The following is a 25613-nucleotide window of genomic DNA, read 5'->3' as shown; positions in this document are numbered from 1 at the left end:
ATCAGACCCCTATCCACTCCAGAACTTGGATCTTTTCCATAGGTCGCCCCATGGGCTGAGGTTGTCATAGCATCTTTTCCCTGGCCATGGAAAGGACAGCTAGTTCTTCCTACTCACTTGTTCTCTAGACTCCCTCATGAGGGGTGTCCTAGAACCACAGAGCTGTTGCCTTTTTAAAATACGGAATCAGTGTTTTCAAATGAACTGGGGACTTGAGAGCAAAAACAATGATCCATTCTCAAACTGATGAGATTGGAGCCATGCTTTGTAATGTGGGCTTCAACTTGAAGTATGTCTATCTAGAATATAAATATGAACAGAAATGCCCACTTAGACCTGCAGACCTCTCCAGAGTCTGTTCCCATAGCTTTTATCTCAAATACATTACATACCTGCTTTAATTCAGCCACAGGCAGCAAGTTACCTCCAGATGGGTAGCCCAGATGCAGCCAGATTCAGATTAGCACAAGACTGAATTATTTTCTGATTTCCTACATTTTGTCTCTTACTCATGTTGTTGGTTCTACAACACAGAGCATGGTCTTTCAGCACTCTCTCTCTGTTCTTAAAGACATCTATTTGCCCACCTTATTGGCACAAGTGAGGTGGTAAAAGTGGAGAGGGGAAGGCAGAAAGCACAGAAACCTGGGGAATTTATTGAAGTTAGGCTCAAGATTTGATCTTTACTCTGGTCCCACTGTTGGGCAATTGTGGCCCATTTCACAGATGCCTCATTCCGAAAGCTCCCTGGTCAGGAAAGACAGCTGAGAGGGGATGGAATTTGAATCAAAAAGCAAGTGAGGAAAGGAGTGAAATATTGCTGTGTGGTCCTTTTCGAAAGTAAATCTCTAAAATTCATTGCTCTCTTGCAAATTGTGTGTTTTGTTTTTAAAGTGCATTTTCCCCCCTTAAATTTTAAGGTGGAAGGAGATACAGTCACCTTCTCCTTTGAAATGAGAAGTGGCCGTGAACACAACACTCCCGATAAGGCTATGTGGGGCTTTGCTTGCACAGTTCGCGCTCAGGTATTTGAACCTAACCACTGCTGTGGGCAGAATGTACTTTTTCCTGTGTCCTTGGTTACATACATCATATTTGCCTTGGAAACAGGGCAGAATATGAGCTACTGTTTCATCCATCTCTTCCACTTGGCTATAGTAAAACCATTAACAGAAGTTATAGTTTTATGGAATAAAACTAGCTAAGACCTAAAATCAGTATAGCACCACAGAAAGAATCCCTTGTTAGGGGCCCATCTTCAAAGCCTGGAGAGGTGGTCTGCTGCTAGCATCTCTCCAGAGGGTGAGGAAGACTCGAACACCTGATAGAAGTAAGCACTTGGATTCTGCTTTTCAAAGTAGTAGGATTGGATTCTTTTTATTCAGTTCCCAAAGGCTCTTCTTGCCGGTCTAGATCTGTCTGTGCTTATTTACTCGTGTTATACTCTGTATATAGCTTAAATCTACTCCTTCTAATAGTGCCAGTTACTTTCCTCCCAGGAATCTGTTTAAATAAATTCTTCTCCCACATGGAAAAAGAGAGGAAGAGAGAGTAGTAAGAGTTCTCCTAACCCCTCTAGTTGACTGATTTGTATAACACATTTTAGCACTGGGAGGTTGCTTAAGTTTAACCAAGCCAAGACTCTCTAGAGTGGGATTATCTTCTAGAATGTAAGCTCCATGAGGGCAGGCATCTTCATTTTGTTCTCTGCTTTCTCTCAGGCACCTAGCACAATGGCTGGTACACACTAGGCACTCAGTAAATGTTTATTGAATGAATTCAGTGTAATCATTGACAGCATCTTCGTTCAAGCACAGGATGGAGGTGACAAAACACAATAGTGATTTATACCTAGATAGGTATAGCAGAGAGGAAGCTATCCAAAAAATCTTGCATGTGTTTTGTGCTGTTTCTAATATGGAGTCTTATTGGCTCTTCTCTCTCCAGAATTGTGTTGAGACTTCACTCTGTGGTCATTCCAGTGCCACCATCTATCTCCTCATGGTGTTGGGTGCTGTCTCTGTGTCCCGTAGCAATGATACTTGATGCTGCTCTGTGAGCCCTCGTGGTTGGGGACAGTGCAGCGTGATGCAGCGCAGGTGACGTGCTCCGCCGTGTAACTGACCAGTGCGGTTTGCCCTGTCTGCATTGTAGGAGTCTTCGGAGGATGTGTCAGGAGGCTTACCCTTTCTGGTAGACCTGGCTTTAGGTCTATCTGTGTTAGCTTGTTCCATGTTAAGAATCCTATACAACGGACCAGAAATTACCAAAGAAGAAGAAACCTGTCAGGAGCTGTTGCGGTCCAAACTTTTACAAAGGTAACAAAGGCTTCAAATCCAACTGGTTTTGCTCACAAAGGAAAGAGGACTTTATGTGAAAAACTTCTTTTAGTACATTTCCCAGCTGATTGGGCCTACTGCCTGCCAATCCTGTGGGTGGGTATCTCTGTGTCTAAGAAATAAGATGAAAATTACACCAAAGTGCCTTGTGGTCCTTCCTGTACTAAATGTGAAATTGCAGCCTTGAACTGTATAAGCTTTTCTCCAACCCAAATATTGTATAATTAAATTAAAGGATCCCCAAAAGGATGGGCAGATGGAAATAAAGCAAACAGAGCAAAATGTTTATTCTAGAATCTCAGCTGTGTGTATTTGTGTATTAACCATATATTTCCTTCAACTTTCCTATATATTTGAAAGTTTGCGTAATAAAATGTTGGGGAGCAGGCAGAGTCCCAAAGATGGGGTTTCATTTAATGTTCATTTTTCTTAAGCCTCTGGAGGAGGTTTGATGAATAAATTCTTAGCACATAGTGTGATCCTTCATGTGCTTAATATATCTGTTACTTAAGTTACTTAATATATCTTAAGTAACTTTCCAGATAGAGGAGGAGGTGAAGAATCTCTTTTCTTTATGCTCAGGTGCCAGTGGCAGGTAGAGGCCAACGGTGTGATCTCCCCTGCCCTTACTCCAAGCCCATCTCCGCTGCCTCTGACCATCGAGGAAGACAGAGAGTTCACTTACCCGTCTGATGTCCTCGTGCCTCCTGTTGGAAACTACTTTGACCTGCCCCGGATCAGGCTGCCTCCAGGAATCATGATAAAGCTCAGGGAAATTTCTGGGCGTGCTAGACCACAGTTTAGACCAAGTATAAAGTATGTTGCTGTATAGCATTTTATTTTCCCAATGAAAAAATGTTTAAACAAGTGAAGGAGATGTATTTCTTTTTGTAGTCTAACAAATTAATCTTTCATTTATTTTTATTTTATTTTTGCCCTACCAACTAGCACACAGGATCTTTGTTCCCCAAGCAGGGATCAAACCTGTGCCCCCTGCATTAGAAGCATGGAGTCTTACCATTGTACCACTAGGGACGTTCTTGAACCTTTAATTTTACATGTACTTAATGGAGAAGGCAATGACACCCCACTCCAGTACTCTCGCCTGGAAAATCCCATGGATGGAGGTTCCTGGTAGGCTGCAGTCCATGGGGTCGCTAAGAGTTGGACACGACTGAGCTACTTCCCTTTCACTTTTCCTTTCATGCATTGGAGAAGGAAATGGCAACCCACTCCAGTGTTCTTGCCTGGAGAATCCCAGGGACGGGGGAGCCTGGTGGGCTGCCGTCTCTGGGGTCGCACAGAGTCAGACACAACTGAAGCGACTTGGCAGCAGCAGCAGCAATGAATGTTAACCAGGTATTGTGGGGAGTACCCCAGGTGGTATTCCCGGTCAACAGGCTTCAAAGTGTGGGCTCTCAGTCAACAGCATTAATATCACTTGAGAACTTGTTAGTTCTTGAGCCCCATTTCACACCTACTAAATCAGAACCTCTGAAGGTGTGGCCCAAGTTTTCCATATGATTTTGATACAGGCTAACATTTGACAAGTTCTAGGTTTTTCTCAGGTGGTTTAACCTTGTACTTTAAGGAGTCATGGTAGTCATCGTGGTTTCCATGGAGTCTAGAGGCATTTATTTATTTTCGATGCCCAGAGAGATGCTAATGGTCTTTAGAATGTGAGGTCTTACAGTGACAAATGTCTTTGTGGTATTCTTGCTTAAAGTCAAGTCTGTTTTGCAGGCCTGTTCTGCCTTCTGAGGCAAGATTGGCCATTTCAGAGAGAAAAATTTAAAGAATAGATGAAATTTAATGTGAAAAAATACAAAAGCACCATTGTTTTCAGCCTAACATCCATACGCCTAAAATACTATGAACCATAATACTGCATAAAATGAATTGGCAAATAAATGGTGCCAAAGATCTTTTATTAGCATTAGATCTATTCCAACTTTAATATAACTCCAGCTCAAAATTTTACAAATAGTAGAAAATCAAGTCTGTTTAATTTGGATTTTCAGCTTCATTGGCCAGTGTCGGTTTTACCTGTTCAATATATTAAGTTTTTGCCATCTTGTTATGAAAGCCATCATAATGTTCATGCCACTTCATTGTGCTGAAGATGGTGTGGTGAATATTTAACATACTTACAGTGACATTCTCCCATCTATAAAAACACAGTGTTGGTACACTTAGAGCATGGCACGCATCTGACTAGTTTCCCTTGTGATCACAGAGAAGTAATTCAGCCAGATGTGATGGAGGAAATGGTGGTATCATGTGTTATTAAGCACTTGAACTTAGTTGATGCACTGCAGTCCCTAATAAATTTCCAGTATCAAGAAGAACATGCTGAGGAATATGATTTACTGTGTAAAATCATGGGAGAGACATTTAAGAAACTCAATGCCATGGAGAGACAGCTGCAGGTAAGTAAAAGTTAAAAGCATTTAGATGTCTCTTATAACTGTTGGAAATGACATCTTTCCTAAAAATTTAATGATGTTTAAAAAGTGATCTGAAAAAAAAAATATTGAATGAGTATATTCTGTAACAGAAACTAACATAGTAGAAAAAGAAGTATCTGAATTTTAAAAAGTTATTGTGACTAAAATTTCTAAAGTCACAGATTCCTTATTTTGCATCTAGTTTCATGTTGTTTTCTATTTTAATATGTCAGAGTGTTGCAGAATTGGAACAGAAATGGCAGAGTGAAGTTGATGATGCCATGCAGGGGAAACTGGAGAACAACATGCCTTTCTTCTATGATTACCATTTCAATGAGGTGAGCAAGTTGTATGACTCATCACTGGGCATTGCTGTTGTCATATTAAGTCGGCCAAAAAGTTTGCTCAGGTTTTTCTGTAACAATAAAAAAAATGTCATTCTTAAAATGTTGCATACCTCAAAATGTACCCAATCTCTAAAAAAGGTTAAATAAAGTTGTTTAGGTTAACATGTTAGTGATACAAAGAGTCAGTTACTCAAATTATTCAACTGATTAAACAGTTTTATAGAGCAGTTATTATCATTGCCAAATTCTGCTTTCAAGCCTTTTTTAAAAAAGACAAGAGTTACAAACAATAAAGAAATCCCTGGAAAGTAGTCAATGCCATTTTTAATCATTAAAATATCAAGTAGTAACTTATAAATGTGCTTCTGGTGTAGAAACATGGACCAAAGGTGGGTTTTTGTCCCTGAAATTTTCTGTTTCTTGTAACACGTACAGTAAAATTCGGTTTTTGCAGATCCTGCATACCATCTTTTCTTGATTTTTCCTTCTTTAGAACAAAATGAAAGAACTAGAACTTTTGTGTTCAATGAAGGAAGTCTCCTTTGATGGAAATGATCTTGAAAACATGGTGCTATCTCTGAGGTTAGTGATGTTAGTAACTGTAAAGCTAATTTATCACCTTGATGCTCAAAATAAAATGCAAAGATCGCATCTCTTAACAGATATTTTAAAAAATATTATGCATTCACTAAATATTTTAGAGTTGAAACTTCTTTGGTATTTGGAAATTTTGATTTTAACCTTCAAGAGTTAGCATATAGGCATCTAAAACTGGGCAAGAGGAACTAAAACTGGCTGCAGTTAAAGCACTGCCTTCCTTGGATGGGACAGGGAGAAGGCGGGCAATGTTTATCAGGTTACTTCCATTTCATTTCTCCTCTGTCTTCTCATACCCTTTGTGATTAAACACTGGTTTTGGTAAACCAGAGGACGACTAAATGCACATCAGTCTTTCTTTACAGGGAGAAGTTCCTACAAGAAGTGAATTCTCTTATTCAGAAACCCTCGCACCCACTGGCTAAAACGAAGACGTTAGTGAAGAGTCTAATGAACCGAGCTGAGCTGTTGCTGCACGTCACCATTGCAGCCCAGTCTGGCCTCACGAGAAGCATCTCAGGGACCCCCGCGGAAACACCGGGTACTGCTGACAGCAAGCCCTACAAGGCTCTCTACACTAGTCTGTTCATAAAACATACACTAGCTATTTAAAAAAAAGAAAGAAAATAACTCTTGTGTACTTGTAGAAAGGAAAAAAAGGAAATTTCAATGTTATTTTGCTTTTTACTTTTTCTAGCCAAGAAATGCTTTCCATTGAAGTCATGTGGTACTTTGTGAGTCATCTGAGCATTGGGGGGTGCCTTGTCACCTGCCTTGTTTAGTTTTGGGGGAGCATCTAAGGTGTGCAGTGACATATATTTTTATTATCCAGTGATCCTCACTTTTAGATTATAGATTATCGTTTTCATAGTAACATATAATTAGTCAACTTTGTGAATTCTGTACTGCATCATATTTTCCTCTTGAAACTGAGTTTGCATTTCCTCTTTAGTAATTATGTGGAATCTTCTAGCATACATTTGCACTATTAATTTTTTTCCTGGTCACATTTTAATTGTTAGCCTGAGAATACACTTCTCAGGGAAATCAATGAGTCTTCTTACTTAAGTCAGATCCACAACACTGGGCAGACCCCATAATAGCAAGTGTTAATTCTCACTCAAGAGAATAAGTCATAAACATGTTCTTAAATGAAGGACTCCGTGTTGTCTAGCCCCATTGCCTGATGGACACTATGGAACAAGTGAACTTGTTTTCATCCCAGCTGACTACCTAGGGCTCTTCTCACTAGGGACAGAAGTCTAGGATGACTCCTAGGTTTCTGATCTCAGTAATAGGGTTTCCCCCCTTGAGAGCATCAAGGGAAGCTTTCCAGACATGAGATAATGATCACATGCCAAGGTGATCTGCTGTGCCACGTCTCTGGCCGTATTAGCCTGAGTTCATTAAAGGCCCCCCCAAAAGTTTCCCACTCAGTAAGGTCAGTGATGCTTTCCAGGAGGCTCTTGGCACCAGAGATGATGAACCAGTAGTTTCCTAAGAGATAATATTATAATTTTTTTTTAGATTGAAACTATCTAACTGTTCTTAAGACAGATTCAAAATGACCTCAACTTTCTTAACATCTTTTTTCTTAGCTGATCAGCACATGCAGTTTTGTCTGCTTCCATTAAAGTATTCTTTTACAAAACACCTATTTCCTGGATAGGAGCCACATGTCTTATAGGAAGGGCCAGTCAGATTCTAGGAAAAGTGTAATATTTAGTCACACCAGCTATGATCAAAGCAGAGGTTTCACCAAATGGCATTAAGTCAGCAAAGTAAATCCAGGATTAAAGGGGGATCAAAGGCCATCTCTGAAAAAAAATGATCTGCATTTATTTGAATTAAGATTATTTGCTTCCAGAGACTATTTTCTCTATCCTCTCTTGATTTTTAGAATCCTTATATTAAAGTTAACAATGGGAATTCCTTGGCAGTCCCATGGTTAGTACTCCTAGCTTTCACTCCTGATGACCCTGGTTTAATCCCTGGTTAGGGAACTAAGATCCCACCAGCCACATGGCCTGGCCAAAATAAATAAAAACATAAAGTTAACACTGTTAGTTTATGAAATTAAATGAATTTTTCAGGTTTTTTTTGGAAACCCAATTTAATAAAAGAATGTGGTTTTTCAAGCTGAAGTAATATTTTAACCTTGGTATTTGAGGTTTAAACCTCGGTTTTCAAATTTTTTTAAAATTGGCCTAAAAATCATCTGTGCATGGTGCTGGCTGGTTTGGGGGCCAATTTCCTGGAAAGCGAAGGTACTCTTAGTTTGGTGGTTCCTTGTTGGTTTTTGCTGTCGCTGTGTCATTCTTACAAATAGGACAGCAGATACGTCAACCTTCTTCTTCCTTTCTGTTCCAGCTTGTAAATCAGCCTCTGAAACAAAGGTGATCTCTCATGCTGTGCGTCAGCCTGTTTTCCTTCGCAGCATGTCGGCTCCCTCTGACCTGGAAATGATCGGTAATGAAGATTTGGAATTTACTAGAGCAAATCAGAGGTAAATAGCTGAGGGCCAAGGTCGGATCCCCCACATGCTGCCACGCACGTTCACCACAGCACACTCCCTGAACGGGTCTCTTGTTTGGCCATAGGCGGCGCCACGTGACCAGCCACCGCAGCAGCTCCTTCACACTCCTGCAGTCATTGGCCATAGAGGACAGCAGGGACAAGCCCACCTACAGCGTCCTGCTGGGGCAGCTGTTTGCTTTCATCGGCACCAACCCTGACCAAGCTGTACGCCCATGTTTTTTGTTTGTTGGTTTTGTAATATTTATTTGTTTGAGTGTGCTGGGTCTTAGTTGTGGCATGCAGGATCTAGTTCCCCAACCAGGAATCGAGCCCGGGTCCCCTACATAGTGAACTGGGAGCTCCAGCTGCTGGACCACTGGGGATGTCCCTGTACATCACGTTTTGCTAAGTAGCTGAGTAGCGCAAGAGGTGCTGTGACCGCAGGAGTCAGGTGTACTTCCTTCTCACATGTTCAGGTGTCCAGCAGCAGCTTTCTTCTGGCCGCACAGACGAGATGGCGGCGGGGAAACACCCGCAAGCAGGCGTTGGTGCACATGCGGGAGCTGCTGACGGCTGCCGTGCGAGTCGGGGGAGTGACACACCTTGTGGGTCCAGTGACAATGGTCCTGCAGGGAGGACCCAGGTCAGTTGTTTCTGTTAGTTTATCCCATCCTGTCTGGAATGGGCAAAGGCCATTGCAGAGATTCCTCTTGGGGCCAAATGTTAGATCATGGTGTTTGCTAGTGTTTTCCAGTAAAATAATACATTTTTCTAAAAATGGTACAGGATAGAATTAAAAAATTTACCACATGTAACAAAAAGTAAATTCTCCTGACCTTCCTTTTCTAAATTCCACTATTATAGTTGTTTCATCAACTATACACACGTAAATAGCTATTTCATTGTCCTTGTATGCTTAAGTGTTTGTGTGTGATTTTTTTTTTTAAACTCAGTTCAGGTTATATTTCACGTGCCTTATTATAATCAGTTGTTTTCCTCAATAAATTTTGGACATCTGTATCTTTTCATGTTAATATGTATAGCTCTGCTTTATAGCTTTTAAGACCTTTTACAGAGCTCTATTGTATGCTATATTTACTTAACTCCTCAGCTGCTGATGAACACATGGGTTCATTCATTCTCTCTTTCACTCTCTATCTTTTCTTTTATCCCTCCTTTCTTCCTGTTTTGTTTTGCTTTTCTATTAACAGTAGTGCTGTAGTCAACAACCTTATATACCTATATTTTTGTATACTTTGGTGCTTATTTTTATTGGGTCAAATTTCTAATAACATAATTATAGATATTAACTTTGAGGAAGGGTTTATAACTTATTTGTGAGGAGTTTTTCTATACTAATGCCCGACTGGGCTTCAAAGATACTTAGATAGACATAGAAAAGGCGTTCTTGCGAAGACTGGACTACAACTGCTGGAGGCTGCTTGTGCATCCTGACAGCTCTCAGGAACTCTGGCCAAGAAGCAGAAGCAATAGCTGGAGGGAAACATGAACTAAGAGCTAACATGACTGTCTTGAGAAAAATTTCTGTGTCGATCAGGAGAAGCCAGGTTATTTTTTGGAAACAAACAACTCCCAAAATCTCAGTAGCTTAAAAAACTAAATTTTAGTTTTTGCTCATGTCCCTCACAAGTCTATCTTGGCTCGTGGTAATTACAGAGAGCTTGGGACAGAGGAGGGGACAACCATCTTGGAAAGCTGTCAGGCCCCTAGTCAGAGCTCTGACTCATTGGCCAGACTAGTCACATGCCCACCCGACCACAGCGGTTCCCAGAAGGCGTAGTGAGTTACACTAATGATTACCACAGCTCATTTCCAGAACTTTCTCTGTAACACTGGCAGCATTATTCCTTTTCCCCTCATTACATTATATTTTCCTCGTGACATTATTAACGCCATATGTCAGACATTTTAAAAAGTGTGGAAAATCCCCAAAGTACAAGATAAAAATCACCTGTAAATCCGTTTTAAAAACCCATTAATGTTTTAGCATATTTGTTCAGTCTTTATTCTAACCTTAGTGATCTCCTATAATGTTTTTAGTGCTTATATAGCATTGCATCATATCCTTGAACCTTTATTAAGCCAATTTCCTATTTTTAAATCATAGTTTTTGTTTATTTCACTATTATAAGCAATATTATGTTGCATATCTTTGTACATAAATTCAATAGTTCCAGTTTTCAACTAAAATTAATTGCTGTAGAATCTATCCCAGGTTGTGTTTTTACATTGGGAAAGTCTTATTTCCCAACTGGATTCTCATATTCTGCTAATTATTGGAGTATGAACTTGCAAAGGATACTTAGCTAATATATTTGTGTCTTGGTTTTCTCATTAGTACAATTGCATTTATGGTATTCAGTACTGCATGGGATGAGGTAGGCCTGTCTCAAATGAATGGTTTCATTATTAAATAAATTTGGGAAATGTTGGGTGCCTTTCTCCTGCTCCAAGAGATATGAAGGACTTTAAAGCCTTGAGTTGTCCTGGAGTGAGGAACCCTGCTTACCTTTACCTAACCTAGGATTTCCCAGAGCATCCTAGAGTGTGGGCATTGTCTCTGAGGCACTCTTAGGAAGCCTGCCCAACAGCCTTCTGTAGTCCTGCACTTTGGGAAACACCAGTCTCCAAGGTTCCTTCAGTTCTGGATTCATCTAGCCACTTTTGCGTTTCTCAGAAGACCTCTCCTGCTTTCGTGTTCACTATTGCTGTTCTTGACACAGTTGAGGAAGCCTGAGCTTTGGTTCTGTTTTGTAGAATTGAAGAACTGACCTGTGGTGGGATGGTCGAGCAGGTCCAGGAAGCCTTCGGTGAGACCATGACCTCTGTGGTGTCTTTGTGCGCACGTTACCCTATCGCATGTGCAAATAGCATCGGACTCTTGTGCACTATACCTTATACCAGGTAAGCAAAGAAATGCTTTTTAGTGTATGTAAGTTATACCACAGTGTCACCAATTAAATAGAAATATTTTTATTTATTAAAAATATTTTTAAAAAGGATTTTTTGGTTTTGATTATCCAGTGACACTATCACTCTGATTAAATGAGCTTGTCGCCTGACAAATGCCTAAAGTTACTATGTAAATACTTATTGTTGAGTTCCTACGTGATCAAAGTTGGATCCCCATTAGAAATTATGTTACATAGTCAAAATGGAAAAGTTTGAAGGAAAGAAAAGGTCCCTAGGAAGTTACTTCTTATATTGGGCAAAACTTTTTGCCTTTGCACATTTCCTTTCTTCATTACTTGATTAAGAGTTTGAAGATGTCAAGCATTCATGAAGTCAGTCTTTAAATCCCCTTATGATAAAATACGCAATTTTTTTTCTATTATGATAACCTTGTGTTGATTCCATTGATTTTTACTTTGCTGTCCTGTATGAACTAACCAGAACTTGAAATTCATTATTTATGAAGGAAGTTGTCATTCTAAAAATTTCTGTGTTGAGTTTTACATGGTAGCATCCTACGTTGTAAATAAAGGACTATATTGACATATTTTATGGCCCTTTGATAATCTGGATCTTAAGTGAGAAGTTCCTAAGAGCTGGTCAGTTATGTTTCTTTCAATCAACCCTTTCTGCCTGGCCAGGAGTGAAGAGAAGTGCCTGGTGCGGAGTGGCCTTGTCCAGCTCATGGATCGACTATGCAGCTTGAGCAGTCAGACTGAGTCCAGCTCCAGTGAGAAACAAACCAAGAAGCAGAAGGTGGCCACCATGGCCTGGGCAGCCTTCCAGGTGCTTGCCAACCGCTGCGTTGAATGGGAAAAAGAAGAAGGTGAGGAGCAGGATCCCTTTCTATAACAGAGCTCCTTGATTTCTTCTATCGATGTGTTTTTTTTTTAATTTAGTATTTGTGCTGGATGAGGAAAAGAAAGACTATTAAATTACATAACTAGATTGATTTAATCAATTATGATTTCATGGGAGGCTCTTCAACAGCATGGTTCTGTGAAAATTTATCACTGTGTTATGACATTTAACAATATCCTAACGCAAAAGACATTATGCTAAGTGAAATAAGCCAGGCACAGAAAGACAAATACTGCAGTGATCTCACTTATGTGTGGAATCTAAAATGCCAAACAGATAGAAACCAGAGAGTAGAACAGTGGTCACCACGGCTAGGGGGCAAGGGGGATGGGGAGATTTTGTTCCAAAGGACACACTTTCTGCTGTAAGATGAGTAAGTTCTGGAGCCCTAATGTACAGTTTTGTGATTAGAGTTCATGATGCTTCACTTATACTTGAAACTCACTGAGAAGATGTCTTGTATTTTCACAGAGAGGTAATCATCACGTTGTATACCTTTTAAAACACTCACATTATACAATCTGAGTATATACAGTTTTTATTTGCTAGTCACACCTCAGTAAAGCTGAGGGGGCTGGGAGGAGTGATGACCACCTGAAAGAGGATAGTAACCCCGGAAATTGAAGACATCTTTCCTTTCCTTCTTGCCATCACTGCTAATGGTATCTGAGTAGATACTTTTATGAAATGATTTTTCAGTTGTGCTTTTGAGATGCTATTTCCAAATCATATGTTCAGTCAGCAATCCAACTTAAAAAGTAAACTTGAAGGATAACTCCTCCATACTATCCCAGGTATATAACATGTCATTCGCTGTGCGTTTTATTGTTCTGGGAGCCAGGCATAGGATGACTAAGGCATCGTTCCTCCCCTTAAAATATATGGTCCAGTGGGAGAAATAGGCCAGTGAACAAATAATTCCAGTGCAATCAATGCTGTGATCAAGGTGAGCACACGGTGCTGTAGGAGAAGCATAGAGGTCCTTACAGACCCTCTGTACTAAGGAATCAGGCAGAGCTTCCAAAGAAGGTGATGTGAGCATTTTTCTTGAGGGGTAAAGGAGACTTCCCAAGTAGAATGAACAGTCAGTGGCAAATAACTTTTGTGGCTTTTATGAGAGGTGCTTGAAAATGGAGAAATCCAAGAAAATCTTTTATTGTGTTTGAGAAGAGGTCGGGTGTGAGTTAAATATCAAGAAGTTTTCCAAAAAAGAAACAGACTCACAGACAACAAACTAGTGTTTACCAGTGGGGAAAGGGAGAGAGGAGGGGCTATATAAGGGGAGGGCACTGTGACAGTGAGAGTGACGTCGCTCAGTCGTGTCCGACTCTGCGACCCCATGGACTGTGCCCACCAGGCTCCTCAGGCCGTGGAATTTTCCAGGCAAGAGTATTGGAGTGGGTTGCCATTGCCTTCTCCAGGGGATCTTCCTGACCCAGGGATCGAACCCAGGTCTCCCTCATTGCAGGCAGATGCTTTACAGTCTGAGCCACCGGGGAAGCCCCAAACAGTTGTGCATAAAGTAAGCTACAAGGACATACTGGACAACACAGGGAATATAGCCAATATTTTATAACTAAAAATGGAATACAACCTTTAAAAATTGTGAATCACTATATTGTACACCTGTAATTTATATTGTACGTCAACTACTTTATGGGAAAAAAAATGATGTTTTCATCCCAGTAAAATGATAATTCTTCCCTGTCAAAATATGTTTCTGGGTTTTGTGTGGATTAATTATATTCAGTTTTAATTAAGAAAAATGTCTTTTCCTGGGACTTCCCTGGTGGTCTAGTGCTAAAGAATCCACCTTGCAATGCAGGGAACGCAGGATCAATCTCTGGTTGGGGAACTAAGATCCCACATGCCTTGGAGCAGCTGAGCCTGCAGGCTGCAACTACTGAAGATAAAAGAAAAAAAAAGAATTATGTATTTCCCCAACATTGAATCATTTTTCAAGTTACTGTTACCTTCTTTATGTTTCTGTGTGTGCTTAGTTGTTCAGTCGTGTCGGACTCTGCAACCCCATGGACTGTATAGCCCACCAGGTTCCTCTGTCCATGTGGATTCTCCAGGCAACAATACTGGAGTGGGTTGCTATGCCAAGTTGTTATCTAATGGGAGACACTAATCAGATGGCTAACAAAATACTGAGCAGGTTAAAGAAAAATTGGGCAAAGGGAGGCTTTAGTGCAGACCCGCCACAGCTGTAGACTCACCATGCTTTCCTGGGATTTTCACCATGCTTTTTCTTGCTTGAACTCTGAAGGCGGCTCCACAGAGGCTGTGCACTCAGGTCTGGCCCGTCAGGTGTCCAGCCTTCTCACGAATCACCTTGCCCGAGCGACCGAGTGCTGTGGCAACCAGGCTGCCGGGAACGATGCCCTCCAGGACGTCCTGAGTCTCCTCAATGATCTCTCGAGGTATGGAAGGGCCCCTGGAGCTATGGGAGGAGGTGGTTTTTCCTCTGAATGATGGAATTCCTTTGGGGAGAGGGTGGCTGTCTTTAGAAACATCTAAATTACTAGGCTGTCCTGACATGCTCCTGCCTCAAGAAAAATAGTAGAGAATACAGTTGTTGAAAAATAGCATTTAGTTCCAAAATGTGGAAAGTATTTATTTGAATATATATACCACAAAATTACATATTATCATTTGCTCCAATACTTTGCTGGTAACAGCTGCTAGCCTTTCAGATCAGTACCACTGCATTTAGTAACCAAACAGCTTAACCTTCATTATAGCAAGATTAAAGACTAACCAGCCAGGACTTGTAATTAATTCACCTTCTCATGCTGTGTCTTTGAAAGAAGATATTCTTGGGAGGTTTAATCATGTGTGAGCTGTGAGGCCCACAGAGGTTTGTCCACCTAAGGCTGCTTATTCACTGGTTTCTGCTGAAATGTAACAGGTTCAGCTGTGGCAGAGCCCAGACTCTTGAGGTCTGTACAGCACTGTATTATCTCTTTGGTCTTGAAGCACTTCTTGAAAAGGAATAAAAGACTAAATTAAAAGCCTCCTAGCTTGGGCTTCTAAGCCTTGATGCTCTGTGAATCATGCTGAACTAGAGGATCTCAATTAACTAAACATAAGGAATCAAAAAATTTTCAAAAATCTTTTAAAGTATTACTCGTCAATTATGAGCCTTCATCAGATGGTTATAACAAAACCTTCATAAAAACATATTGCCAAAAATCTGTGTCTTCCCATGAAATCTGAAGTCAGTTTGTTTAACCTCATTGAGGGAACCTTTGTTTCTGAATTTCTATAGATCAACGTCCCCAGCATTGTGGCCCTTTTCTTCTTCTCTTTGCAGGAGTCATATAGGTAAAGCCATCCTGAGCCAGCCAGCTTGTGTGTCCAAACTCCTCTCCCTGCTACTTGACCAACGCCCATCCCCAAAGCTGGTTCTTATCATTCTTCAGCTGTGCCGGGCGGCACTCCCGCTGATGAGCGTAGAAGACTGTGGGAACGTGGAGCTCCCACCCTGGAGCTACTCCGTCCCCTCCCTAAACAGCGAGCAGGAGGATCCCAGCGACCCAGCGTCCAAGATCGCCTCGCTGCTCTTGGCAAAGCTGGCAGACTACGTGGTCCCAGGTGAGTCACATCCAGGACTGGAGAAAGGCACCGTCACTTCCTGTGGATGATCAGACCAAGCTTTCCCTTGTCCACAGTCGCAGCTGTGCTTCCTATGATAAAAGGCAAGGGGGAAAGGGTAGGAGAGAGGGAGGAAAGAGAGATTCCAAAGCCAGTGCTTCCCCCATCCAGGGGAGCTGCACAAACAACTTTTTGCAATTTTTCTGTTTGCTTAAAGGATGTCAGACAGTCCTTTCTCCAACCGCTTCCGAACCTGACACCACATTGACAAAAACCAGCCCCAAGAATTCCTTAAAAGGCGATAAAGATCCTGGAGAAGAGAGTGAAGCAGTGGATGGCAAGCTCTCTATCTTCATCCACAAGCGGGAAGACCAGTCGTCCCATGAAGTTCTGCAGCCATTACTAAGGTGATGATCTTAATAGTCCATGCCTTCAAGCATGAGCCACGTCACAGGCACTGTGCTGAGTAAGCCCCTTACAGATGTCAACCATCTCAGCCCTCATCACAAGTAATCACTGCTACTATCATCCCTGTCGTTACACACAGACAAACTGAGGCAGAGCTGAAACGCAGACACAGGTCCCTCTGACTTTAGAGCCTGAAATTTTAACCATAACTCTGTACTGTCTCTCTGGACCCGACAGAGTGGAAGTCCTATTGAGTATGTATCATTTGTGTCCAACCAAATCTGTAGTGTGACCTCAGCTGTGAGAAGGAATAATGCAGCTTGGTTTTCAGTTATGGGCATCCCTCAGTCATAGTAAAATTAGGGATACCATTGACTATGAGGTAAAGAAGAAACTTTTTCAAAAGCCATAATTAATTGGAAGTATGAACAATATGATTGCCCAACAAAGAAGTAAAAAATATAATTATTGTCCAAAGATTACAAACCTGCAGGGCCCTGTTAGTGGAATCCAGGACAATGAGAAGGTCCCACAGAACACAAACTCCTAAATTTAGGAGAAATTTAGGGAATTTAGAAGAGAAATTTAGGGAATTTAGCAGAGATGTTTGTCTCAGATGGAAGAATCCTCTCTTCAAATGAATGATGGTGTCATCCTCATAATCAGGTCCCTTGTCTGCCATGATAGAAACCAAAAGCACTGTGGGCTACTGGCATAGGCTAAGCTGAGTCAGGGGAAGTCAGCGCACAGATGAAGAAATTTCCAAGGCACATTCCTGGGCACTGTGAAATGTCATCATACAAACTTGGTGAAAGCTTTTTTGAGAGCCAGGTTGAGGAGGCAGGGGGAGCTAAATTCTTAGAAAGGGAGATCCAGTCATTAACACCCAGGCAGCAGTCCAGGCTGTTATTAAAACTGCCTTACTTGGAGATTTAGATCCCTCACTGAGGCCTCCCATGGGCCTGGCCTTCTCTTTATTTTAGGATCAGCTTGTCACTTAGTTTGTCATCTTCACACAGGTTTTTAATTATCGTTATAACTAAAAAAAATTGTTTTGATCCCAAAAAGTGCTATAATTGAGCAATAAAGAGCGTTTCCTTTCGAAAAATTGAGTCTTACTGTGGATTTTTGTTACAGCGTGTAGTGGTGGCCTGACCGTTACCAGGTTGCCTCATGGCCTGCAGTCCCCAGCTGTGACCATCCTGTAAAATCATTGCCTCTCTCTGACTTCCCATTTCAGTAGCTCAGAAGGACGGCCCTTCCGACTTGGTACTGGTGCCAACATGGAGAAAGTTGTGAAAATGGACCGAGACATGACGAAGGTAACCCCAACGTGGAGGAACCTGCTCCAACGAGAACCACAGTTGAGAACATTTGCCAGGCTTCAGGTTTTCAGGAGAAATTTTTTTTTAAACATTCACGTTACCACAAAGAAGCAGTGTGAGAAATTGAAGTCATTGAGGCTATTTTCAGGAAGATTAGTCAAAATCAATTTATCATCTAACCAACAAGGACCTACAGTGTAGCACATGGAACTCTACTCAGTGTTGTATGACAGCCTGGATGGGAGGGAAGTTAGGGGGGAATGGATACATGTATATGTATAGCTGAGTCCCCTGCACTGTTCACCTGAAACTATCACAGTATTGTGTTTTGTTTTAATCGAAGGATAATTTGCTTTACTGTTCATTTTGCATTGGTTTCAACCAAACATCAACATGAATCAGCCATAGGTTTACCCACGTTGAAACTATCACAATATTGTTAATACCCAATAGAAAATAAAAAGTTTAAATTAAAAAAGATCAATTTATCATTAATATTAAAATATGGAAGAGAACTCTTGATTTTGACCTAGAAATTTTCTTAGCTCTGTTAAGAAAGTTCTACAGCATAAAAGATAGTTTAAAAGTGATCATAGGGTGAAAGGTTAAATGAGTAATAATATTGGATAATAAGAAATAAAGACAAATAGCCCATAAAAAATATGTTCAGTCTCACAAATTACACAGTAAATAAATAAAGGGAAAGAATAAAAATAATAGTACCGTGTCTTTTTACCTTATCACCCTGATAATGTTAAGATTGATGATACCCTTTATTGCCACGGTGAGGGTAAATAGGGCATTTTCAAGTATCCAGAAACAAGCTTATTCTTTTCAGTTCTGTTTGTAAAAAAAATAAAATAGAATTCATGTACCCATAAATAGGGGATTTGTTAAAGAAATTATTACACCCATTTGATGAAATGCTCTGAGCTTCCCTGGTGGCTCAGCAGTAAAGAATCCACCTGCCAATGCAGGAGACTCAAGTTCGATCCCTGGGTTGGAAAGATCCCCTGGAGGAGGAAGTGGCAACCAACTGCAGTTTTCTTCCCTGGGAAATCCTATGGACAAAGGAGCGTGGCGGGCTACAGTCCACGGGGTCACAAAGAGTCGAACATGACTTAGTGACTAAACAATAACAACGAAATACTGTCTAACCATAAAAGTAACCAGATATGTCTATGTTGACATGGATATTCATGATATTTTATGGTATCAGATTCATATGAATGAACAAAATTCACAATGTTTTGATAACTGTTAAAAAGAATTCAAAACTGCTTGTAGCATGACCTATGATTCTGTATGTCAGAATCTGCAGGGAAAAAATTCTGGCAGACTAGCAGTGATCTCTGTCTGGCTGAGGACAAGGGATATGTGTGGAGATTTAACTTTCTACAGTTCTAATATTTTAGTATTTGCATCTATAAAAATGAGCCTAGATGGAGGACACAGATTTTTTAACAAATAGTGCTGAGAAGAGTGAAAAGAGTATCACGAGAATCTTTAAACTGACCCCCAGGGTGGCTGCTGTGAGGTGATTACGGAAGAGGCGGCAGCTGCTCTGCGAAAAGCGACCAAGTGGGCACAGTCAGGCCTCATTGTCAGTGTTGGGCCACCCGTGGAGTCTCTCAACCCAGAGGCCGTGAGCGGGCTGTCCACAGGGGACAAGAAGAAGACTGCCCAAACCTCCATTTGCCGAGAGAGAAACTCTGAACTCGCCAGGTAAAGTCTTCCTAGGACAGAAGCTGTCTACTCTCTTCTCAGACTTCCTGTGTGAGGGGCTTGTTTTGAGGGTTTTAATTTTATTTTTTTATATTTTATTTTGTAGAGTATTTATTTTTATTTACGTATTTATTTTTGGCCTTGCCACATCACATGCGGGATCTTAGTTCCCCGTCTAGGAATTGAACCATGCCCCCTGCATTGGGAGTGAGAAGTCACTGGACCGCCAGGGAAGTCCTGAAGGTTTTAATTTTATATCCTCCCCTTGACCTGCTGGAAGTGAGGAAGTGAGGCTTAAAATACCCAGCATTCGTAGTAGCTGCTCTTGAAGTCGAGTCAACCAGTGATGACCATTCACTTGGTGGATCTGATGCTGTGAGGGACGAATAGGGAGGCCCTCCAGCCTGAGTGCACATCTGAAACTGGAGGACTCTTTTTCTGAGAAAGGCCACCACCAGGAACACCAGCTACAGTTTTTTTGAGCAGCAGTAGTAAATTCTGGCCTTGCTTCCTTTACTTCATCCAAACGATACTTGTCACCATTCCAGCTGTGTACAGAAGGATGAGCACATGTTGCCCCTGATAAGTTTGGGTGACATTTTATGCTTGCCGGCCAGAGGCAGATGCAGAGAAGTCATCAAAATCCACTTTTTCTAGTATGGAGCTGGCCAAAAAGTTTATTAAGTTTTTTCAGTAATATCTTGCAGAAAAACACAAACCAACTTTTTGGCTAACTCATCATAATTAGAAAATGTTTCCATCTGGTGCCAAGTCTAAAGCCACTCTTCTGGCTTCTTTACCATCACGGGGCCTTGACACTTTTCCCTGTTGACACTTGCAGGACCGACCCCGTCCGACCTTTCATCAGTGGGCACGTGGCAAACAGCATGGCTGCTGAGGTGATCGCCTTGCTTCATAGCTTGCTGATGGCACCTGAGTCAAATGCTGCTCAGATATGGACCACGACAGCAGAGAAGGTTAGTACGCTGTTATTGCTTAAAGGAGGAAGCAGGACAGAAGTCAGTTTTTTGTTCTAGCAAGGGACATTGTAACAGAGAGAGTCCCCACTTCAGCCAGATAGACTTGTGTTCCCCCTGGAATCTGCTTTGATTTAGTTGTTTCAACTCTGTTAACCCACATCTCCTATCACTGCCAGTTCTGATTTCACAGAAGGCAGGCTAGTATTCTCAGGGAAAGAATAGCACACCTTGTTTCTCCTCCTTGCTTGTGTTCAATCAGTACTAACATTAGGAAGTCATGCATCCTTGGTTTATTGGATTTGTTAAGTGGAGTTGATGAGTATTAAGGAGGCCTCTGTCGGATTTACACTCCCTGAGCTCTTCAATAATTCATCTTGACAAACTAGTCCAGTCTCCCAAAAACTAGAGTTTGGTCATCAGTTTCCCTATTCATAGTCATTCATCTTGTGAACACCTTATAACATATCCTAAAGGTAACTGGGTGTTCCAAGGTAGGTGATATGCTGTTAAGGTCTTTCTTCAGATAAATTTTTGGCTTTATTTTAGGTTTTTTTTATTTTTTTAACTATGTTTGATTTGCTCATATTTCAAGATTGTGCATTTCCAGTTTTGTCCAATTACATAAGACCAATATGGCAAGAACATCAGTGGTCATTCCTGCTCGTTACTGCACCCCTCCTGTGTCCAGAGTTCCTTTAGTCCAGGGGCCCTGTTGTTGACACTGCACCACCCTTATTATGAAAACAACCAAAGTTCTAACTCCTGCCATGTGGGCTGCTTCATATGTTTAGGTTCTGTCTCGTGCACTGATGTACATTCCACAGTTGGGGAAATATGCAGAAAGCATTCTGGAAAATGGCAGCAGCAGTGGCAGAAAGCTTGCCAAACTTCAGAGAATTGCCCGCCAGGCTGTGGCTGCACTCTGTGCACTTGGAGGCTTCAAAGAGACAATCAAGATCGGGTCTGAGGTCCAGGTAACCAGCCACCATTTTCCCAAGTCATCGCTTTTCCTTGTGTATAAGTCCATTGATTCATCTATCAGCTGTAAGACACCCAGCTGGACAAAAATTCTTGTTTTTTCAAGCTAAGAAACAAGTGGCTTCTCATCCACACAGTGCTGCAGATTATTCAGACATCAGTACAATACTGCACAGTAGTTAAAACGCTTGTGTCCTGTGGTGGTGTTAATATTGGGAGTGTTTTAGAATTGAGGCTTGAATTTGCTTCATACTGTGATCACCTTGACATAAGGTTTTAGGACCTATTATTTTAACTCACATTCAGGGCTTGGCGTCTGCATTATAAGAACCTATTGCTGTAATGCCATAATGACAGCTGTAGATTTACTCCTCCCACTTGTCACATCAGATCGCTGCTCACACCATCAGAGTTGGTAGGTAGTGCTAACCCATCTGTGTCTCTAGGTTTTAGGTAGAGGAATATCAGGAAGCATCGGAGTGGTGGCTTCTATCAACGAACAGGAAGGTATAGCTACGGTCAGATTCCCACCCATAGACTGTAGAAAGACTTCGCAAGCATCAGACACACTGACTATTCCATTGTCTAGACTTTGTGTTCCAAGATCAGAGGTAAGGTGATTTTTAAATGTATCCTCAAATGTCACTGCAAATGGTAACCATCCTGTAATGAATAATACGCACGTGCATAGTGCTGAAGCACAAATACTTGGTTTTCTTAAATTTTACTTATGATATATATTTACATATTGGGTGTAATTATTTAATAGTAACGTTGATGTGAAGATTTTTACCTAAATGACCAAATTCATTTCTTTGGTGAGGAATATTCCGCAGTATATTGTATGTTTAATTGTTTTGGTCTAGCTTGCAATTTTCTGTATGGTGATTTTTTTTTTTTAATTGAAATTTTGAGAATTAACTCCAGATGATAATAACACCCTCATTTCTTATAAACTAACTACTTGAATTTAACTTTCTGCCATGCCCCCTCCTCCCCCTCCCACCGCCATCAGGCATTGCCTCTTCATAAACTGTCCATTACTGAGAAGGTAGTACAGGCAGTCCAGTCCATGTTGCTTCCTCAGGAGGGAAGTCTCTCTATTCATACCTCACTTCCTGCAGCAGGAGATGGGTCAGCTCCTGTGATGGCAGTCGTTCGGCTCCTGGCTGAAATAAGAACAAGGTGAGCGCCCTCCAGAGACCCCCTAATGTGCTGAGTGGTGCAGGCCAGAGGGACAGGCATCTTCCATGGGCCTCTCTGTGCCAGGTTTACTGGGTCCACAGCATGAACTTCATGCCAAACTGAGTAACAGAAACCATCCATTTGTGCTGTGTTTACTACAGTTTTTGTTGCATTCCCCAACTTCTTAGCTTTGAAATAAAGTTTAGCTGTTTCCCTAAGGAAATAAACAATCAAAATATGACTGGTATATGGAGTGCACGCATAGACCCCATTGATTTGCTTTGGTCAAAGAGCTTTGTTCTATCACAGGAAGTCTTCTGTCACTTGGCCCTTTTTTAAGTGGTTCAGACCACATCAGTACCTATCTAGTCTCTTTCTAAACTGCTGAGGAGAAAATTAGGGAATGCTCACAAGTGTCAGAATTGGAAGAAAACACATTTATTTATAATTAAACAATAGCAACAAGTTTCTTTTGAAAATGAAACTTGCCAGAAAGTTCTAATATATGTTTTGAATCTGGTGAGAGAGGTCAGTATACAGACTTCCCAAGCATTTGGGTCCTTCTTGTTCTCAGAACATTAATATTGCCTACAGAGCAAAGTTTAGGAAAAGGTATTAGGAGACAGTGCTTATTTTGTAGCTGGCACTTGGTGTCTTCATGTAGGGAGATGGCAGCCATTTCCCCTTTTTCCAATTGTCCATGCAGTGTCAGCAGTTACTGTGTGGGAAAAGAGAAGCTAGTTACATATATTCAAACCAATGCAGCTCAGTAAAAAAGCAAGAGGAATGGAGAGTTGGAACCTTATTTAAATTAGTGGATAAAATTGATTGAAATGTTTTTCACAGTTGGCTTTTTAGAGAATGACCATTGATGACTTTGAAATATTGTAAATCTTTTAACATTAAGAGCATGCCTGGTCATGGCCCAGCTTTTAGAAGACAGCTTATTTTGTGAAGAATTCATACAGCAGTGTCCAGCAGCTGTTGAAGTTCTTAACCTAGTAGCCCAGGAATGCAGTGCTGGTAAGTACCTGTTGCTTTCCTTTCTATCCTTTGTGTCGAGGTTTGTTAGCACACTGACAATCTGGAATGGAATATTGACTGTTTTCACATACACTTCCAACAGCTAAGCTCTAGACACAGCACTTACACGACTGACTTTCATTTCAAATCTGTAAATGTAAATAAAAAGCTTCAGTATATGCCAACTAGAAAATCAGCATTTTTCATTTTAACTTTAGGACCATGATGTCAGAGTATTTTCTTTGCCCCATTCATATTAATAAGTGGGTTTCATTTCTGTATTAGAATTCTTTGTGACCTGCCCTTAGGGCTATGGATACTTTCTGACTATTGTCATTGGCCACATGTGAATTCAGAGTCCAGAAATTTGCACTAACATCCATCTTTGTGTGTTTGTGTTTCTGTGTGTCTGTATGTGTGCTTATGGAAAAGTTCAAAAAAATACAAAAATAGACTATTTTTGTATAATGAACCCTCATGTTTCCATCATCTAGTCTCAACAGTTATCAACTCATAATCAATCCTGTTTCTTCTACACTGCATCCTCCTGGATTATTTTTAAGCAGATTTTTAGATATTCCTTTTATTTATCTGTAAATATTTTAGTGTGTATCTCAGTAAGGGCTCTTAAACACAATATCATTTTCACATGTGAAAAATTTACAATAATTTAATATTATTTAATATCTAGTCAGTGTTCAGCTTTCTAATTTTCTCAAAGTCATACTTGTTTTTACGTTTGTTTATTTGAATCAGAATCCAATTAGAATTCATCCATTGTAATTCATTGTTGTCTTTTAAATCGCTTTTAAAATACAAATTCCCCTCAGTATCTTACTTGTTGAAGTTTCCCATAGTCTGGATTTTGTATATCCTATGGTGTCATTTAATATGTTTTTGTGTTCTTGAATTTCTTGTACACTGATGATTGGCCTGGGTTTTTCTGAGTGAAAATTTACCCTTTATCCTCAAGGATCTAGTTGGACTCTAAATATAATTGTTCACAATTAGATTAGCATTTCTCCAATGCTCTTGTACTAATGTTTTAATAAACTAAAGAAAAAATAGATATCTTTACCTCCCTTAATGTTTTTAATCTTATCTATTTTTTGGTCATTTTTGTTACCTATATTATTTACTGTCTCTCATGCTATTTGCTTTTTTTCTGTAACTCTCTAATTTCTCTGTCCTTAAATTTTTGTCCTTTTTCATGTGACAGTGATTTCTTTCGGCTTGTTTTTGCTTTTTAATTCATCTTCGTTTTTATATCTATCTTTCTTCTCAAATCTCCTTCCCTTAATAAGCATAGCTGTCTGGGGCCAGCAACCATTAAAAAGCCTCAGAGAGATCCCCCCAAAAGAGACAGCAAGAACAAAATAAAAGGAGCTTGCTTGCTCGGCTTCTCAAGTGAAATTACTTGTGACTCAACACTTGCTCATTATTTAATTTTGTATGTGTCATAGGTAGTTCCCTACTTCTGCTTTTTTAATATTCTTGGCTTAGGTTGCATCCTAAGACTTATTTGACTGATTTTAGCAAACATATAACCTTCTGAATGAATCACTTGCTTTTCTCTAGGACTCATTCTGGGTCTCTCTTATACATTTTATAGAATAAAATAGAATACATTTTATCTTACTCTGTGAAATTAACTTTGGTACTTAATGTATAAGCCAGAAATCATAATAATTTAGAGCAAATAGCTTTAATAATAACCCATCTAACCCATTTTTCCCCCTGTAGAAAAGAACCCTATAGAAACAAAGAGTTGAAAGAAACATGTGGGAAGTTCTTATTAATTGCTACAAAATAGAAGACTATGAGCTTATACACAGCAATTTATATTCTAAAATAGTGTCCTATGTCAAGAAAGTGAAAGTGTTAGTCGCTGCGTTGTGTCCGACTCTTTACCACCCCATGGACTAGGCTAGGTTACACCCCATGTAACCCACTAGGCTCCTCTGTCCATGGAATTCTCCAGGCAAAAATACTGGAGTGGGTTGCCATTCCCTTCTCTAGGGAATCTTCTCGACCCAGGGATTGAACCCCAGGTCTCTTGCATTGCAGGTAGATTCTTTACTATCTGAGCCACCAGGGAAATCCATGTCAAATTTAACAGTCCTGAATACCTCACATATTGGATTACCAGAAAGGATTTTAAGGTTTAAAGTAGGTATTTAAGTTTGCTGATTTATCTGTATTAAAAGAAAAAAAGAAAAACTATGTCTGAATTACTTTCCAACACAGCAGTAGGTTCTTATAGCCCACTTAGAGTCTGTGCTCAGAAGAAATGCTGTTTACTACATGA

At 40.5% G+C, this 25613-nt stretch overlaps 1 protein-coding gene across 6 annotated transcripts in view; it reads left to right on the top strand.

Annotated features, from left to right (window-relative positions):
- HECTD4 (HECT domain E3 ubiquitin protein ligase 4) overlaps positions 1-25613 on the top strand; it is a 170675-nt gene that overhangs the window by 102851 nt on the left and 42211 nt on the right. For all 6 annotated transcript variants that reach the window (XM_027566620.1, XM_027566619.1, XM_027566623.1 and 3 more), the window contains exons 23-44: positions 921-1025; positions 2155-2318; positions 2922-3155; positions 4576-4768; positions 5020-5124; positions 5627-5715; positions 6096-6271; positions 8101-8236; positions 8331-8472; positions 8724-8890; positions 11026-11172; positions 11862-12046; positions 14354-14507; positions 15401-15681; positions 15899-16088; positions 17330-17411; positions 18937-19139; positions 19981-20116; positions 20911-21093; positions 21544-21708; positions 22113-22282; positions 23190-23305. In XM_027566620.1, coding sequence (XP_027422421.1) covers positions 921-1025; positions 2155-2318; positions 2922-3155; positions 4576-4768; positions 5020-5124; positions 5627-5715; positions 6096-6271; positions 8101-8236; positions 8331-8472; positions 8724-8890; positions 11026-11172; positions 11862-12046; positions 14354-14507; positions 15401-15681; positions 15899-16088; positions 17330-17411; positions 18937-19139; positions 19981-20116; positions 20911-21093; positions 21544-21708; positions 22113-22282; positions 23190-23305 — 3523 coding nt within the window. The remainder of the gene's footprint in view (positions 1-920; positions 1026-2154; positions 2319-2921; positions 3156-4575; positions 4769-5019; positions 5125-5626; positions 5716-6095; positions 6272-8100; positions 8237-8330; positions 8473-8723; positions 8891-11025; positions 11173-11861; positions 12047-14353; positions 14508-15400; positions 15682-15898; positions 16089-17329; positions 17412-18936; positions 19140-19980; positions 20117-20910; positions 21094-21543; positions 21709-22112; positions 22283-23189; positions 23306-25613) is intronic.

The sequence above is a fragment of the Bos indicus x Bos taurus genome, chromosome 17 (assembly GCF_003369695.1).
Source record: "Bos indicus x Bos taurus breed Angus x Brahman F1 hybrid chromosome 17, Bos_hybrid_MaternalHap_v2.0, whole genome shotgun sequence".
Lineage (NCBI taxonomy): Eukaryota > Metazoa > Chordata > Mammalia > Artiodactyla > Bovidae > Bos > Bos indicus x Bos taurus.
This window is presented reverse-complemented; position numbering and strand designations above follow the sequence as displayed.